At 40.8% G+C, this 17,460-nt stretch overlaps 1 protein-coding gene across 1 annotated transcript in view; it reads right to left on the bottom strand.

Annotated features, from left to right (window-relative positions):
- TULP4 (TUB like protein 4) overlaps positions 1–17,460 on the bottom strand; it is a 198,080-nt gene that overhangs the window by 43,436 nt on the left and 137,184 nt on the right. The window contains exon 4 of the mRNA XM_069598792.1: positions 14,155–14,316. Within this exon, the coding sequence (XP_069454893.1) occupies positions 14,155–14,316 (162 nt within the window). The remainder of the gene's footprint in view (positions 1–14,154; positions 14,317–17,460) is intronic.

Genomic DNA, 17,460 nt, shown 5'->3' with positions numbered 1-17,460 from the left:
GTTGATTGTAATGGCTCCTATTTTGATTAATACACATTTCAGCTTAGTTATGATGATTTTAAATTTATGGTCCAAAATCGCAATTACCTTCTCACCAACCTTAATATTTCTAGTACTTCTCCTTTCACTTGAGTCAGTGTTTGCTTTGTATAATAATTGAGTGTTCTATATATTTAGGTGCTCTTCTAGTGTATGCATATATATTTACAATTGTTATTTCTCACTGGTAAGTTGACCCTTTTGCCTTTATGTTTTTCCTTATCTCTTGTGACAGTCCTTAACATCTATTCTGTGTGATAAAATTACAGTCATCTTTGTTCCCTTTTGGTCATCATTTGCATGGAATACCTTTTTCCATCTCTTCACTTTCAGCCTATATATGATCTTCAACCTGAAGTGAGTCTCCTACAGGAAGCATATAGTTGGACCTTGTTTTTGTTTTTTTCAGCAGACCAGCTACTTTGTGTCTTTTTATTAGGGAGTTTAATTCATTTACATTTAAAGTCATTATTAATAGGGAAGGACTTATTATTACTATATTGTTAACGGTTTTCTGTCAATCTTTTAGTTCGTTTGTCCCTCTTTTCCTCTCTTGCTATCTTCCTCCGTGTTTCACTGATTTTTTTTTATATTCATATGCTTGGATTTTTCTTTTTCATATCATCTAGAAGTCTTTTTTTTGTTCACATGGAGCTTACATGAAATAAATTATAGCTAATGTCAGTCTATTTTAAACTCCTAACAATTGCAGTTGCATAAAACTCTACTTCTAATCATTTCATTCCACTGCATTTACTGATGCCACAATTTCTATATTTTTACATTGCGTATGCACTGACACAGTCACTTTTTTTCATTATTAAATCTTTTTATTTTTTATTATTTTTTTATTTTTTAGTTTTTTATTTTTTAAATTTTAAAATCTTTAATTCTTACATGCGTTCCCAAACATGAACCCCCCTCCCACCTCCCTCCCCATAACATCTCTCTGGGTCATCCCCATGCACCAGCCCCAAGCATGCTGCATCCTGCGTCAGACATAGACTGGCGATTCAATTCACATGATAGTATACATGTTAGAATGTCATTCTCCCAAATCATCCCACCCTCTCCCTCTCCCTCTCAGTCCAAAAGTCCGTTATACACATCTGTGTCTCTTTCCCTGTCTTGCATACAGGGTCGTCATTGCCATCTTCCTAAATTCCATATATATGTGTTAGTATACTGTATTGGTGTTTTTCTTTCTGGCTTACTTCACTCTGTATAATCGGCTCCAGTTTCATCCATCTCATCAGAACTGATTCAAGTGAATTCTTTTTAACCGCTGAGTAATACTCCATTGTGTATATGTACCACAGCTTTCTTATCCATTCATCTGCTGATGGACATCTAGGTTGTTTCCATGTCCTGGCTATTATAAACAGTGCTGCGATGAACATTGGGGTACATGACACAGTCATTTTTAATAGTTATCTTTTAAGCTTTTTTGTAACTAAAAGGGGTATATCCATCACCATTACAGTAACAAAAGTCTGCATTTGTCTATACCTTTATTAGCAAGTTTTCTACTTTCATATTTTTGTTTGCCATCCTTTTATTTCAACTTAAAGAATTCCCTTTAGCATTTGTTGTAAGGCAGGTGTAGTGGTGATGAACTACTTTAGCTTTCGTGTATCTATGAAAGCCTTTATCTCTCTATCACTTTTGAAGTACAGTTTTGCAAGGTGTGGTATTCTTGATTGGTAGTTTTTTTCACTTAGCATTTTGAATATATAGTCACATCCCCTTTTGTTCCTACTGAAAAGGTTCCTACTGAAAAGTTCACCAATAGGTTTATGGAGTCTCCTTATATGAGACAAGTTGCTCTTATTCTTGCCAATTTTAAAATCTGCTTTGTCTTTGGACTTCTGATGACCTGATTATGATGTATGCTGGCGTGTACTTCTCTAAGTTCACCTAATTATTTGGGAACCATGAGGATCACTGAATCTGTATGTCTATTCCCCAGATTTGGGGAGTTTTCAGCAATTACTTCTTTGTGTAAACAGTCCGCCCCTTTCTCTCTCTTTTCTTCTGAGACTCCCATAATACACACATTGGTCCATGTAATGGTATCCCACAAGTCTCTCAAGTTTTCTTCATGCTTTCACTTCTTTTTTCTCCTCTGATTAAATATTTATTTCCAATGATCCATCTTCAAGTATGCTGCTGATTTCTACTGCTTCATCTAATCTGCTGCTGAAAGCCTCCAGTATATTTTTTCATTTCAGTTATCATACACATCGGCTACTTAATTTCTAATTTAAAAAACACTTTAAATACATTTGAAAGTCTCACTTGGTTCATGCATTTTCTCTTTAACTCACTGAGCATCTTTATGACTGTTATTTTAAATTCTCTGTCAGGTAAATTTATATCTCCATTTCACTGGGGTCAGTTTCTGGAGAGTTATCTTATACCTTTCAGACTTATTTCCCTGTTTCTTAATTTTTTTCCCTGTTTCTTAATTTTTCTTGACTATGTTGGTGTCTCTGCATCAGAAAAAATTACCACCTCTTCCAATTTTCATGGACTAGGTTTGGCCTCCCTGGTGGCTCAGACGGTAAAGCGTCTGCCCACAATGCAGGAGCCCTGGGTTCGATCCCTGGGTCGGGAAGATCCCCTGGAGAAGGAAACGGCAACCCACTCCAGTACTCTTGCCTGGAAAATTCCATGTACAGAGGAGCCTTGTAAACTACAGTCCACGGGGTCGCAAAGAGTCGGGCACGACTGAATGACATCACTTCACTTCACTTCAGGCTTGTAAAAAAGAAGATTCTCACTACTCAGCCTGTTTAGTGATTCTGGAAGTTGCTCCAACCATCATACTAGTGCAAACCACCATCTTTGTTCTTAGTGACCCCAAGATGTATGGAATATGCTGGGTTCTGTCAGTGTTCTAATTCAAAAGCCAGTCCCCTGGGCAGCCCTAAGGAAATCTGAACACTGGACACATGGTCCAACTCTTTCCTACCCTCTGCTTTTAACGTAGTAGCTGAAATCTGGGGCTTCCTCACCAACTCACTCTGTACTGGGCCAGGAGAAGGGGCTGTCTTGAATATGCTAGTTCAAACTGTCATCTTTTTTCTCAGCGGCCCCTGGTGTTCCATCAGCCCTTTGAGACAGATAAGATAGAAGCCAGTGGCTTAGGCCACACCCAGAAAAAAATCAAAACATCAGACATATGATCCAGTTCTTTCCTTCTCTTCCCAGGGAGAGCTTGAAGCTGGGGGTTTTCTCCCAATTATATGGCACTTTGCCAGGGGTAGTGATTATGGCAAATCAAGTTTTTCTACCAGCTCTGATGTGGCCAGTTTCATAACGCATTAGGGGTACAGAAGCCTCTCAACTAGCTTCTGGATTTCTCACAAAGGGAATTGATCACTATATTATTGATTTGGTATGTATGTTGAAGAAAGGAGGTTCCAGAGCTTGTTATTCTGCCATTCAGCTAACATCACTCTTGTTGAACATCATCTTTAGATGTTGTATTCAACAACAGCCAGCGTACACAAATAACTGCCTCCCATCTTTCATTCTTAACTTTAAAAATTTCAAGAAAGTTTTTATTTAGTGTATTTTAAATTCACCTATACCGAGTGTTCTATACAGTAATTCTTCAATGATCTGAGTTCAGAGATAACAAAGAGCAACTTAATTTTTAAACATCTTAGTTGCCAGTGTCACTCAACCAAAATAGCACAGAATAGTACACAGTAGTTTGGCCTATTTTTGCTAAAGAAAAATAAAATAAAATTATTTTCTCCTATGAAGCGTTCAATAGGATATCCAGAACACACACACACAAGCAAAACCCAAAAAACTTTATAAACAGTATTAACAGTAGTACAAAGATAGCCATAAAGAGTGGCAGCCATCTCCTGATTTCCTTTCCTGAGTATGTTTCCCTTATTTTCCTTAATTATTACTTACATCCTCCTTGCATGTTTTTGGCAAGAGTCATTTCTATACATGTTCAGTTCAAGGCTTAAAATAAAGATGAGCTTCCCTTTTACAGCACTTTTGTAGTACATGCACCACTAAAAAGTCATGGGAAAATCAAATGGGAAGGGAGGGAGAAGAATCACTTTTTCCACTGGTCAGATTAAATCTAACATCAAAGCTATGTTTCCACAAGTAGGCAGGACCTCTACTCCCCAGGGCCTTTAACCTGCTTATAGTTCACTCTCCATCGAGGGTTTCTTCTCCAGAATAAGACTGGTTCACTGAGTAATTACTCTAGTGAGTCTGTGGATTAAAAATAGTAATAAAATAAATAATTTAAGTACAAGAGCTTGTGTGAGAGAGATTTCCATGTGCTTCTCTCTGAGTTAGCACAATGGCTTCCAAGTCTTCACAGGAAATCTAAGGCCTATAGAGTTCCTATAATTACTACTGAAGGGACTAGGTGCAGGCTCATCCCTCAAACCAGCACTTACACAGCTGGCAGAGGAAAACGTTTTCTTACAGTGAACAAAAAACTCCTTGCAAATACCAAATTGTGACTCCTTTTATTTTGGTTTTATTAAGTCTGGCTTCTCCCCTATTAATGAGTGGGTCTCATCTATGAGACAGTCATTTCCTATATGTCAGATATCAGTAAATTACTTTTCATTTATAAAACTATGGTGGCAACATCATATTTTTAGCTGAGAACGTAAAGATTTATGTTGCTTTTTAAAGTTTCCTTTACAAACCACTTTGGATCTTATAGTACAAGACACAGAGATACTTGAGAACAGACACCCATCTCCTGGACACAACAGATGTCCTCCTTTAAAGCCATAGTCAATCCAAGCCCCAGACAAATCATTTACTTTAATCTGACAAGAACCTTCTTCAAAGTAAAGAGGTGGTTGTGACAGATAACAGCACTGTGGTTATGGAAGGAAATCCACATTTTGAAGAGATTTATTTTGAAGTATGGGTGAAAGGACATGTGATCTGGGATCTGCCTTAAATACAGCACAGAAAAAAAATAAAGGGATAAAATTAGCAAATGTGATAAATATATGCTCTTTATTCTTATTTTTGATGTTACTGAATTTTTTATAATCAGTTTTAAAAATTATCAAATTAAAAAACCTTATAGAATCATTTATTACTTGGAATACTTTGAAGGAATTAGTTAGCAAATCTACTTGACTTATATGCTGGTACTTCATAACCTTACATTTCAAAATTAAATGAATAGTTATTCTTTTCTATTGACTAATGCATTAAAGCTTTAAGCACATGTTAGTATCATAATAGTTCCTTTTCCATCAATTAATATTTCTGAAAAGATGGTGTATACTGATGATTTAAATGTTTTGTTTTTAAAATGATTAGAGTTAAATAAACTAATCCTGCACTGAAATACTCCCTTGAATAATCCTGCTGTATCACTCAAGTCCTGACTATACTCCAAACGAGCAATAAAGGTCATATCAATATTCCTTACAAATTATGTACAGAAAAACCAGCTTTCATTTCATAGATGTCACAGAGGCACAAAGGGTACTTTTAGTGATTTTTCATGTTGTTGTCCGCATCATGGTACTGTCTGCATTTAAAGTTGTTGTAAAACTCTGGTGGCTCACAGATCACATCAGCAGGGATCAGGAGGGACATTTTGCGAAAAACTTGCTTTTAGCTGCTATGAGGAACTGGGATCTATCTACAATTTGTATTCAAAAGCAAAAGGAAGAAATCTTCTCTCTTCCTAGATTAAACAGAACAAAAACAACAAAACCTTAGGATGGAGGCCAGAGGCAAAGATTTCACCCTTCTCATATCTACATGTGCTAAGACCTAAAAAATGGTAAGTGTTCTCTTGGGGCTGTTTAGGATGTACCAACCCCACAACGAGGCCTTCAAGTTTATTTGAAATCATGGCTTAAAGTGTCTAAGAAAATACTAGGTCTGTTAAAGTATTTAAGACCTCCTTTAAAAAACTTTTAATATATAAACAAACATTACTCATGGAAATCTAAAGTCAAATATGTATTAGGTGAAGAATTCTCACTTCACACCAAACTACCTTCTAAACAAGGGCAATTTCTACAGAATATTCTTTTAAATAGGAAAAGATTCTCTTATATGGAAATTTAAAGTATAATAATAAAACTCAGTTCACCTACATTTTAAAATCTAGTATATAAAGTGAGGTATTCCTGTATTAGGACTATTAACATCAGTAGCAAACACTTTAATATTCCAATTATATGATAAATATTTTCCTAACAGAACGTTCCAAAGGAGAAACTAGTGGCTATTTTTTATAATTGAAGGTCAAGCATAATACTGAAAGAATAGGTTCTACTTGTAAGACTGTGTCTATAAATCCTTTGAAGCAGAAAATTTGTTTTCATAACTCTACTTCTCTCCCTTCTATTGTAAAGGATTGTTCTCCTGTTTTCTAAGTTCACGAGCATCACTGGATAACCTCGGCTGAATAATTTAATCATAGTTTGTATCTGTCATCGCCTGGATAAACTCTACAAAGTAATCACAGTACTTCCGAATTTTATGAAGAGCAAGTACTTGCCTTCATGATTTTTAAAAAATGCTGACTTGTGTCCTCACTGAAGGCAATGAGCCTTAGAGTTTCCCTCCTGTGGCTACAGACTTCCTAAAATGTAATTCTAGGATGTTCATCATGAGTTTTTATTGGGAGGGATGTCACCAAGATGGTGAACTGTTGTTCCTGACTTCATTCCTCCACACAAGAAGAGTAACTATTAATAACAACTATGCACCATACACTGAGTATCCTAGTGAGCTGTACCCCCCGTACCATGGAGACCAAGGTCTGCAATACAGTAACTGTGGTGCATCATTCACTTACAACTCCCATGTAACAGTTAAAAAAATGAATAGGGCTCTTAGGCACACTGGGGAAAGAGGAGAATTCCAGATTAACTCTGAAAAGTTTGCTGGCACAGGATTAAAAGAGTTCTCATTATTGTAAAGAAGAGATCAAAGAGCTGGAAATAGAGGGGCCAGCCATGACACAGGAAGAAAAGAGGTAAAGAATCTGAGGGCAGGTGATCTGTGAAGACGCCATCAGTCCTATCCCCCTGCCGTCAGGCAGTACCACAGGGACACATGCCAGGCAGTGGGAACACTGAATTTTCCGAAAATCCTGACACCATGGCTCTGGGGCGCAATGGTAAAGAATCCTCCTGCCAATTCAGGTGACGCAGAGATGTGGGTTCGATCCCTGGGTCGGGAAGATCCCTTGGAGAAGGAAATGGCAACCCACTCCAGTATTCTTGCCTGGGAAATCCCACGCACAGAGGAGCCCAGTGGGCTGCAGTCCCCGGGGTCGCAGAGTCAGATGCGACTGAGCACACACACACACAATCTTGCAAAGAACTTTCTCAAAGGAACCACATGGATTTTCTTGGTAGAGTATCCTAGCAGCTAATACCTGTCACTGAGTTGAATTTTCTATATTGTGGATCAGGATTAAACCAACAATGATCACATTTAGGAATTGTTTTTGGATTTGAGAAAGAGGAAGAATTCAGTTATTAGGATCCTCATCCAAACTGCTTTCTAAAGAAGGGATAACCACAGAACCTAAAAAAAAACCAATCAACCAGCCTTAACTAATGAAAGATTCCAAACAAGTGTCAATAGATTTGAAAAAAACAAAAAATTAGACTTTGTGTAAAAGAGTTATGAAAAATGAATGCTGGGTCCCCCCAGGGCAGGCTCTGTGGGGTAAAACAAGAATTCCTCTCACGTCTGCGTGGTACCTGAGGATGGGAGGAGACACAGAGAGTCCTCAGGCGAGGCCAGGGCTGGACCTAGGTGCCGAGGCAGGGGGAGCTGACTGGAGAGAAGAGGGGCAAGGGCAGAAGGAAGAGCTTGTGTGAAGGTAGAAAAGCAATGTGAAAAAAAAGAAAAAAAAACAAAAGCAATGTGAGCTCAGGAAACTAGTCCACTAGGGCGAGTGTGAAGAAGGGAGCTGGGCAGAGAGAAGCCTGGAAATGCATGAGGGCTTGCAGATGGACTATTAATATGGACTCTTTATATTATGGACTATTAATAACTATGCACCTTCCCCAAAACCCACTCAGTTGTGTGTAATGAGTGTGAAACTCTCACAGAGGACTGGAAAGAGTAAGTCAGCAGACAGAGAAGTCAATGCTTAAGAGAGTGGACAGCAGACAGGTGCATGGTAAGTGACAGAACAAGCCAGAGCCAGCTGAACCCCAAACCTGCAGTGGAAAGCACAAGAGAAAGCAGATTCCACCTCACCTTCCCAGAGTGGACTGGCTGATGTCTTGAAAAGGAACGGCTAGCCCACCGCATCTCCTCCCCTCCCAGGCAGACGAGTACGCATCTTACTTTCAGAAGGGGTGGAACAGAAGGCGCAGACACAGCTCAAGGGTCTATGCTGAAAAACCCAGCAACTCAATGATAAAAGTGAGCCCAGTTCAGCTACCAGGTAAGGCCCACAGGCAGCCAACCTCCAACACTGCCATGGTAGAGCAGATAGTACAAGACTCTGAAGTCCAGATGGGTCTTCCAAGCAGGACAGGTCCACTCACTACCCCACCCCCAGGCTTTACTTTTCAGTATCCACATCACAAATATGAGTGGACAACCAAGGATCACCACACATTTGAGAAAAGCATCTAATATGAAAAAGAGAAGCCAAAACCAAACCAGAAAGAACCTGGAAAAGAAAGACAATGAAGAATGCAGAGGAATACTTCAAAAACTCAACATCCTCACATTGTTTTGTCCTCCATGAAATATGAATTAAATTATATATATATATATATATTAAAAGAACAGATCATAATCTAATAAGAAAACAAAAATAGAGCTCCAAAAAGTTAAAAATGTGATAGCATTAATTTTTCCAAAGTCAAAGAAAACTTGGAGGATATAGCTCAGCACATCACCTAGAAAATTACATTAGGCAAAGAAAAGAAACTGGGAGAGAAAAGAATTAAAATCAAATCATCAATCTAAAAGGACATCTGAATAATAAGATTTCCTGAAAGTGAAAAGAAAATATCACAGAGCTATGACAAGTCCTTGGAGGCAAAGGATGAGTTGGAAAGTGACCACCATTTCCAGCCAAATTGGTGAGAGAGAAAAAGCACATCTTGAAATTCACAATACTCTGAAGACGTGTTTCACCAAAATGAAGGGACAAACCACAGAAATACAGGTGCTGGTCCCAGATAAACAGGAGATGAGGGAAGGGGCTCAGGCTCCAGGTGTGCCACAGGCTGAGAGCAACCGGTCCAGGCTGAGGGCCCAGGAAACAAGTAAGTCGGATGCACCACTTGGGGTAGTGAAACACTTCAGAGGAGCCTTTCAAGTGTTTGGAGAGCGGAAGGATTAATTCGTGATTGGTACACTGACAACCAAGCAAATAAGTCAGGCAACTTTACTAATTCTGGAAAAAGCAAACGACTGCATGAGTATGGCAATGCTACTTCTGGCCCTGTGAGTGAGTCATGTGTGCCCTCAGCAGGAAGACTGAACACGCTGGGCGGACGGGATGGGGTTGGGGGTGTGGGCAGCCATGGAACAGTGGGAGAGCCAGGTCCTCATCTCCCAGGTAGGAAGTCAGTGGAGAACACCCGAGTCCAAAAAACATCAAGATCTGGCAAATAAGCCCACCAATCAGAAATCTGGAGGAAAACAAGCAAAAGCGGTGGCCACGGGAGCAGGAACCTGGGAGCGGGAGGGATGGCACCAGGAACTGAAAGGTGGCTTGTGTTTTTAAAAAATATTCATTATAAACCTAGCACTACTATTTGACTTTTAAGAACTACAGCTCTTTAATAAAAGTTAGTAAAAACAAACAGGAAAGGAAGCTAGAGAGGAGCCAGAGTCACATGACATCACCTCTAAACTCACGGGGATGGGGCTGCCCTGGGCTCCGCCAGGTGTTCTCCGCCTCCTTCCCCCTGAGCCCCCGCCTTCCCCTGCCCAAGGAAGGTAGCCACACCCAACTCCGGGAGGAACACACACGCTGTGCAAGCCACTGCTGCGGCCAATGGGAACCTTCAAGTAACTTCAAAGAACTGAACAGCCACTCATTCCCTCACGGGACATGAACCAAGAAAAAGGCAGCCCGGCTGGCAGAAGCAGCCACTGGACACAACAGAAGACACCAGCCCAGGGACGAAGTTATAGACAAGGAGAGTTGGGAAGAACTTGGGAGCCCCCAAATCCACCAGCCCTACTCCAGAATTTAGGCACGTGGAGCCTTAACTATCTTCCCTGATGTCAGCCTGAGAATAATCACCTGTAACTTTTCAATACAAGTAAATAATTCCTGGCAATAAAGTATTCAGGAGGTGGACTCAATAGGGCTAAGTGACTAAGCAGAGGGTGCAGACAAAGGAAGAAGGAAAGTTGAGCACAAGTCCCGCCTGGTTGTGGAGAGGATCAGCAACAGAGGCGCAGGGCGGGCGTGCAGACTGACACGGAGCACGGACTACGTGGGACTCTGGCGGCGGGAGGGTGGTCTGTGGGCAGCCTGGGCTTGGTGCAAAGGACGAGAGGGAGACGGGAGCACAGCACAGAGCTGGGAAGCTAGAGGTGCACAAGAGGCAGCAGAAGAAATTACCTCAAGGACAGGAGAGAAAGGGAGAGGCTGAGGCTGAAGCCCAGCAAGAGGGGAGGAGTGCAGGAGCCCAGGGGGCTGCTGGGAGACGACCTTCAGCCAACAGAGGAGCCTGGGGAGAAGATGTTCCAAGACCCCAGTGCCCGGGGGCAGGCAGTTTGAGAAGAAATCAGGGGGAGCTGGCAGGATAGGCCAGCAGGCCAGGACTGGGTCCAGTGGAAGGGCAACTGGCTTGGGGAGGGAAACCGCAAACGCCGGGACGGAACAAGCCCTGTTTGATCAGGGGCTGCACTGACTGTGGAAACACATGCTGCTAACTCACCTCACCAGCACATGGCTTTGACACCTGAGGTCCCTTAAAAGAAGTCAAACACGGTTAGCACACCCACACCATCACATACCCCTCGAGGGAGCTGTGACAGAGAAGGGGCAACTGGGACAAGAACGGGACAAGGCCACCAGCCTGAGAAGTCCTCTGCAGAACCCTGGTCCCTGCCCCAGAGGACTGGTTCTGCAAGCTGCTTTCTTGCAGTTCTCCTGGGAACAGCGGAAACTAGGTAGAGTTTTCTTCTGGTGCTTTTCTGCTCAGAACTGTGACCACAAAATTCTTTCTTCATTTAACCTAAATTTGTCAGCTTCAAGTCTGAGGCTCTTTCCTCCGTCCTGCTCTTGTGGGCACAGATCCTCGGTGTCCTCTGAGGACAGCAGCGTTCACCCCGAGACATGCCTACCTTTCCTAATGGAGACATACCTCAAGTTCTCCAGAGCCAGCTGAAAGGCTCCGACAGTGAGCAACACCCGGCCGAGGCTCAACATGAGTTGGCTGCATATCTGTAAACATTTATGTCTGAAGAGCCACAGTGTCCACCTACCCAGACCACTCCCCCCAAAAACTGAAAAAAATATGTACATATATATGACAAATAGGAAAATAGCTAGATCTCAAAATCACTTGTTTGTAAAACAGTACTGCTTGTATTTTAAAGAGTTAACAGGAAGCAGCCTAGAATCCCATCACAATCAGAACTGTCTCAAGATGAGAGAGTAAAACAATGACATATATACACGACCATGTGTAAAACAGATAGCTAGTGGGAAGCTGCTGTACACAGCACAGGGGGCTCAGCGTGGTGCTGTGATGACACAGAGGGGTGGGATGGGGGTGGAGGGAGGCTCAACAGGGAGGGGATATATGTATACTTGTGGTTGATTCACACTGTTGTCCAGCAGAAATAACATTGCAAAGCAATTATACTGCGATAAAAACATAAAAAAGAAAGATGTGGCGGGAGGGGGCATCCTGGAGGCTGTTTACATCAAAGACAGAAGGTTATTAACTACATTACAAACACGACACTGTCTTCATACTCTTTTTCCATGAATAATTTTGAAACCAAGCAAGAGATATGAAAGAATGACCGAGACAGAGGGAGGAATGTTTCAGTTCAAACATGACCTACAGAGCATCCATTCATCTCTTCTCTGTGTTGAATTCTTCCAAGGTCGGCAATATTTTTTGAAAGGCAATGGAACATTTTGCTCAAATGAAACTTCATCCATTAGCTCTAAATACAGACCCACAAAAACAGGAGCCCAACCACCTGCAAAGCTGCCCTGAGGTCCTGCCGACCGGCTGAGGGAACCAAGTCCATGGCCTCAGCAGGGCTTTGAAGCTGCAGCCCATCTCCACTCCATCCCGCCCATGCTGTCTGCTACCTCGGCAACCACGGGCATCTCACCCACTGCGTCCCCCACATCTCCAGGCCCCATGCCTGTCACACTCCTGGGGTCTGCTGGGGTCATATGGTTGGCACAGCTCACGGGGGACTGAGACAGGAGCCTTACAGTTCCATCACTCTAGGCGAGAGAAGAATGTGAAGCCGAGACTTCCTCTGACATAGTCTGAAGTGCCTGCACATGTGTTCCCTCAACTGGTCATTACAAAAGCCCTGGGAATGAGGCAGGAAATAATTCACACCCCTCGTCACAGAGGAGGAAACTGAAGCAGGGAGAGGTTAAGTGCCTGCGTGCGAGGTCACTCACTGGGCTGCGGATGCAGCCTCTGAGCAGACAGCAGGGACAGTAGAAACCTACAGAAATAAACCGATGCAGTAAATAAACCCAGCACTTCACGCGGAAACACACATGCTACTGGGTAATCAGATGCCTCTAGGGGAGGGTGAGGGAAGAGACTCAGAAGTTCAGAATAGACTACCTTTTGTAATTCTCACAAATTTTGACAAGACGAAAAAATACCCAACATTTTTACTTGAAAAAACTGTAACTATGAAATACACAGTGACTACAGGCAAGCAATTCATTGAAAAAAGTTCCCCCCAAATCTATGGTTTCATATTATACTTTACCAAAATTAAACTGAAATCTTGAGTGTGAAATGTCCTCGCATTTAATGGATTCTGCTGTACTTGGAAAACACAAGTTTTATATTTACAAAGGTTTTACTTAAAAAAATAAGTAAATAATTAATAGATAATTTTATTAGATTATATAGTTTTATCATGAATATAAAATAGGCACATTAAAGGAAAATTTGAAATCAGGTTTTAAAAATGACCCCAGAGGCTTATCAGCATAAAGTAACCACCTCCTTGTGACATTTTGATTAATCTCCTTCCAGTTCTTTTTACAAGATGGGTAGTTTCCTTTGGCTGTTTTATGATGTGGTACTCACACCACACATACCGTTTCATATCCTGGCTTTTTTCTTAACACTATATCACAAGAGCCCTTTTAGATTATACATCATCTTTATAACCACAATCTCTAACTGACTGAACTCCAATATGATCCTTTAAGTGGTTATACCATGGTTTACTTAACCATTTTTATACTAGCAGACTACTGCCAAACTTTTACTATTATAAATGCTTTAATGACTACAACTTTTATTTTCTTCCCATTTTGTTTTAGATAAATTCCTAAAGCATATTACTAGATCAAAACAGATGATAATTTTTAAGACTCACTTAAAAATTGTATTAAATTTTTGCTTCCTCAAAGATCTAATGCATATTATTATCAGCAATGAATGAGAATATTTGATTAAGCTCTTATGAATGATCAGTAAAATCATCTATATCACTTTTTCTGTTAATAAGTGAAAATATACCCTCATTGTATAATTTTGCTTTTTTCCCCCAGAATACATACATGGTGGGAACACCATGATTACTGACAAGCTGAACCTCCTTTGTGAATAATTTATGCCCATTATCTATTTATTAATTGGCTCTTTCTGTAGACTTTAAAATACATTTATATGAGTATTTTGTATAATTATTAACTCTGTTTACAATACTGACGGGGCATATTATTTCCTCAATCTACGGTTCACACAAAATTTTTGTGTCCGTTGTTACTTGGGCAAGCTCAGTGCTCTTTTCCTTTGAGACTCTTTACGAGCCTTTTGAGTCGGCTCTTCCCCACCTTCTCCCTGTGTTAATACTTAATGCCTTTCCCCCTCAGCTCATGCGGTTTGAACATGACACATCACGGGCAAGAGTTGTTACCTGCTGGTCATCAGGCGTCCATATGCCACAGGTGATTTGACTTTCCAAGTTGATCTCAGATGACCAGTGTCTTTGTCCACTGACAGAACCAACCAGGACAAACCCATCTCGATATGAAATAAGTGCTTGCGTCCCATCGTGGCTCCATGTGAAATCGCTCACCTTTGGGACACACAGACAAAAGGAGTTAGCTTGTAATCTGAAAGGGAAAGCACTTTCATCAAGACTATTTGTAGTCATTACCTGAGCCTTTGGCTAAAATCAAGATGGCCTTAGACAGACACTATACCATATTGTATGTATTTTAACAGTAATATATAGAAGACACTGTTCAGAAAGCATACGCCAGTGCATGCTAAAGGCTTCACACACACGTTACTTCATCAAGACCATGATAATACCTCCCACAGGGGACATTTTAATTCCTCCCTGGTCTTACAGAGTGGCCAGTGGCAGAGCCAAGACTGTCCCAGGACTGTGTCCCAGCATCCTTGCTTTTAAACACTGTTTGGTCTACGGCCTCCCCCTTATACTAACAGATTCTCCATCAGTGTCTCTTGGTCACTTATCAAGAAAGCAAAGCTTTCAGTTTCTGATCATATGTTTCTCAGTCTTGCTAACAACATTCCCACAATCAAAATGAGAAATAATCTAACCAGAAAACACTACTTATACTTGTGTTGAGTTCTATCAAATGCATTTATTCAAATGACCACACGTTTCTTTCTCTTTTAATCTATTACTGCAGTAAATTACTTCTCAGTTTTATGCCATCCTTGCATAGCTACAAAAAGCCCAACCTGGAGGTAGAGTATTGCCCTTTGAAGTTGAAGTTGATTTGCTTATGTGTTTGGAATTTCTATATCCACACGTACATACAGGAGTGAGTCAAACTCATGATTTTTTCTTTTAATGTCTTTGTTTGAACTTATTAGGGTTATGCTGACCTCTCAGTATGAGTTGGACGGTAGTTCCTTTTTTGCCATGGCTGGGAAGAATTTGTATATACCGGCCTGACCTATTGCCTAAAAGGCTGGTGGAACATGCCTGTGAAACCATCTGGCTCTGCGGGGGCCAGCGTGAGGAACTCCGCCCATGGCAAAGGTCATGAGGAAGGAGGCTTGGCATACGCAAAGGTGTGATCAAGCCTCAGGAAACCCCCTGTTCCCGAGCATCTACCCCAAAACCAGAGTCTGTTTTATGCTCTCATCTACACCTCTGACTTTACAGGGGGCTCTCCCCCATAACCATTTCTCTTGGAGAAGGAGTAAACGTGCAGCTCCAAGGCAATAAAAATTCCTGGGCGTGACAAGAGTGTTTCAGCTTACGGACTGCTCTGAAGGTTATCTAGCCTGCCTGTATAGGTTCGTCCCGCCACATGTGATTGTTTACAGCCTCCCAATCTGAGAGGCACGAGATGTTTTAGACTTACTAAAGGCATATTCTTTTGGGGAATTAGGAATTATTAGTATAGTGGGTTGGTTAGGAATTATATTGGTGAAGGGTTCTTCATTTTGTTGTGTCAATAATTGCTGCTAATTCCCTGCTCTGGGTGGGACAAGGATGTCTCAGGTCAAACCTCTCTGCTGACAGACTAGCTTGTGTGACAGGATTATCCATACTCCTGCCACTACGCACATGACTGTTTACTACCCATTAACCATAAGCAGCACAGAGAGTTTTGGAGTATTTTGAGAGTCTTAACTAGCATAGGGCTTTTTCTTCTTGTTGAGTCAATGATTGCCGCCAGGCCTCCATATCCTTAGGCACCTGGGAATATATTAATCAATGTATTTGGAATATAGCAAAGGAAATATAGTAGTTTGATGTTAGCAATACTAGACTTTTTGAGTTAACGGATTTTCTCTTTTGTAATAGATCACTGTGCTTTGTTATAAATCACTGTGTCCTTGTTATGTAAAAATGTAACTTTATCACTATCTTAAGACCAAATAGATCTTAAGAGGAACATTGGTGAAAGGATTTTCATTTGTTGGGCTGATGTTTGCTGCTAAATCTCCATGTTCCCTACCCTTATAATGAATATAACTAGCATATAGGAAGAAATAAGTATTAACCTTTAAGCATGTAGGAGAAATAAGTATTAACCTTTAAGACTAATCATGTTAACCTTGGGTTAAATAAATTCCTTTCTTGATTGTAACTCACTACACCCTCATCCTATAGGAATGTAACTTTACTTGCAGGGTGGTGCCTGGTTTAAGAAAAAACACCTTTGGAAGAAATACGGTTTTTGGTTATCAGAAAGAAAGGATCGTAAAATCCCTAAGAATTTTTTATGTGAAGCACCTGATTTTGATAAAGGTCAGGACTGCTGACCTCCGCGTGACTCTGTATTCATCCCTATGTGTAACAAAAGGTATATAAGCAAACCTAAAAATAAAGAAAATGGATCAGTTTCCGGAAAGACTGATTCCCCCATGTCGCTTCTTTCTTGCTCCCGTTTTTCTGGCTGAATTCCCATCTGGAGCATGGATGCTATTCCACGTAATCCAAGTTATTCAGCCTCTTTTTCTCCACTAATCTTCCTACTACACTATCCATTTCTAATCTCTCTATATCTGTGATTAAATATGTATTTTTCCAAAGACGCCGACTCCGTCCCCCCACCTTCGAATCACCCTGGATCCACTGGGGCGGGACCCCAGCATGGCTCTGCACTTTTTTATGGGAAGATTTTTAACCATTGCTTCACTCTTTAATAGTGTTAGCACCAGTCAAGTTTTCAAGCTTTTTTATTTCTTCTTCAGTCAATTCTATTACAAAATGTTTTCAGAAATTTGTCTATTTCGTGTAAGTTTTCAAAACTCTTGGCAAGTAGTTGTTGATAGTACTCACTATTCTTTTAAATACCAACTTTAGTGAGCTATAATTTATATGTAATAAAGTTCCCTTTGGCAGTCAATTCCCTACCCTCACCCTTGGTCTGAGACAACTAATGATCTAATTTCTGTCACTAGCTGTTTATTCTAGGAATTTTGCATGAACAGAAGCACACAGTATGCTCACGTTTGTTGATGACTGGTTTTACTGAGAGTAATAACTCTCAGAGTATTCTGAACTCTTGTGTGCACCAGTAGTCCATTCCTTTTTATAGACAGCAATATTCTATTGCATAAATGTGCCACAACTTATTCATCTCTCCAAATTGCTGGGTATTTGGGTTGTTTCCAGCATTTGCTTATTACAAAACTGCTGTGAAGATTCATGTGCAAGACATATGGTTTCATTTTTTCTTGAGTAAATACCTAGGAACGGAATTAATTGTTGGGTCAAATATAAGTG

This window comes from Ovis canadensis, chromosome 8 (genome assembly GCF_042477335.2).
Source record: "Ovis canadensis isolate MfBH-ARS-UI-01 breed Bighorn chromosome 8, ARS-UI_OviCan_v2, whole genome shotgun sequence".
NCBI lineage: Eukaryota > Metazoa > Chordata > Mammalia > Artiodactyla > Bovidae > Ovis > Ovis canadensis.
The sequence above is the reverse complement of the archived record's forward strand: the minus strand, read 5'-3'. Positions and strand labels throughout refer to the sequence as shown.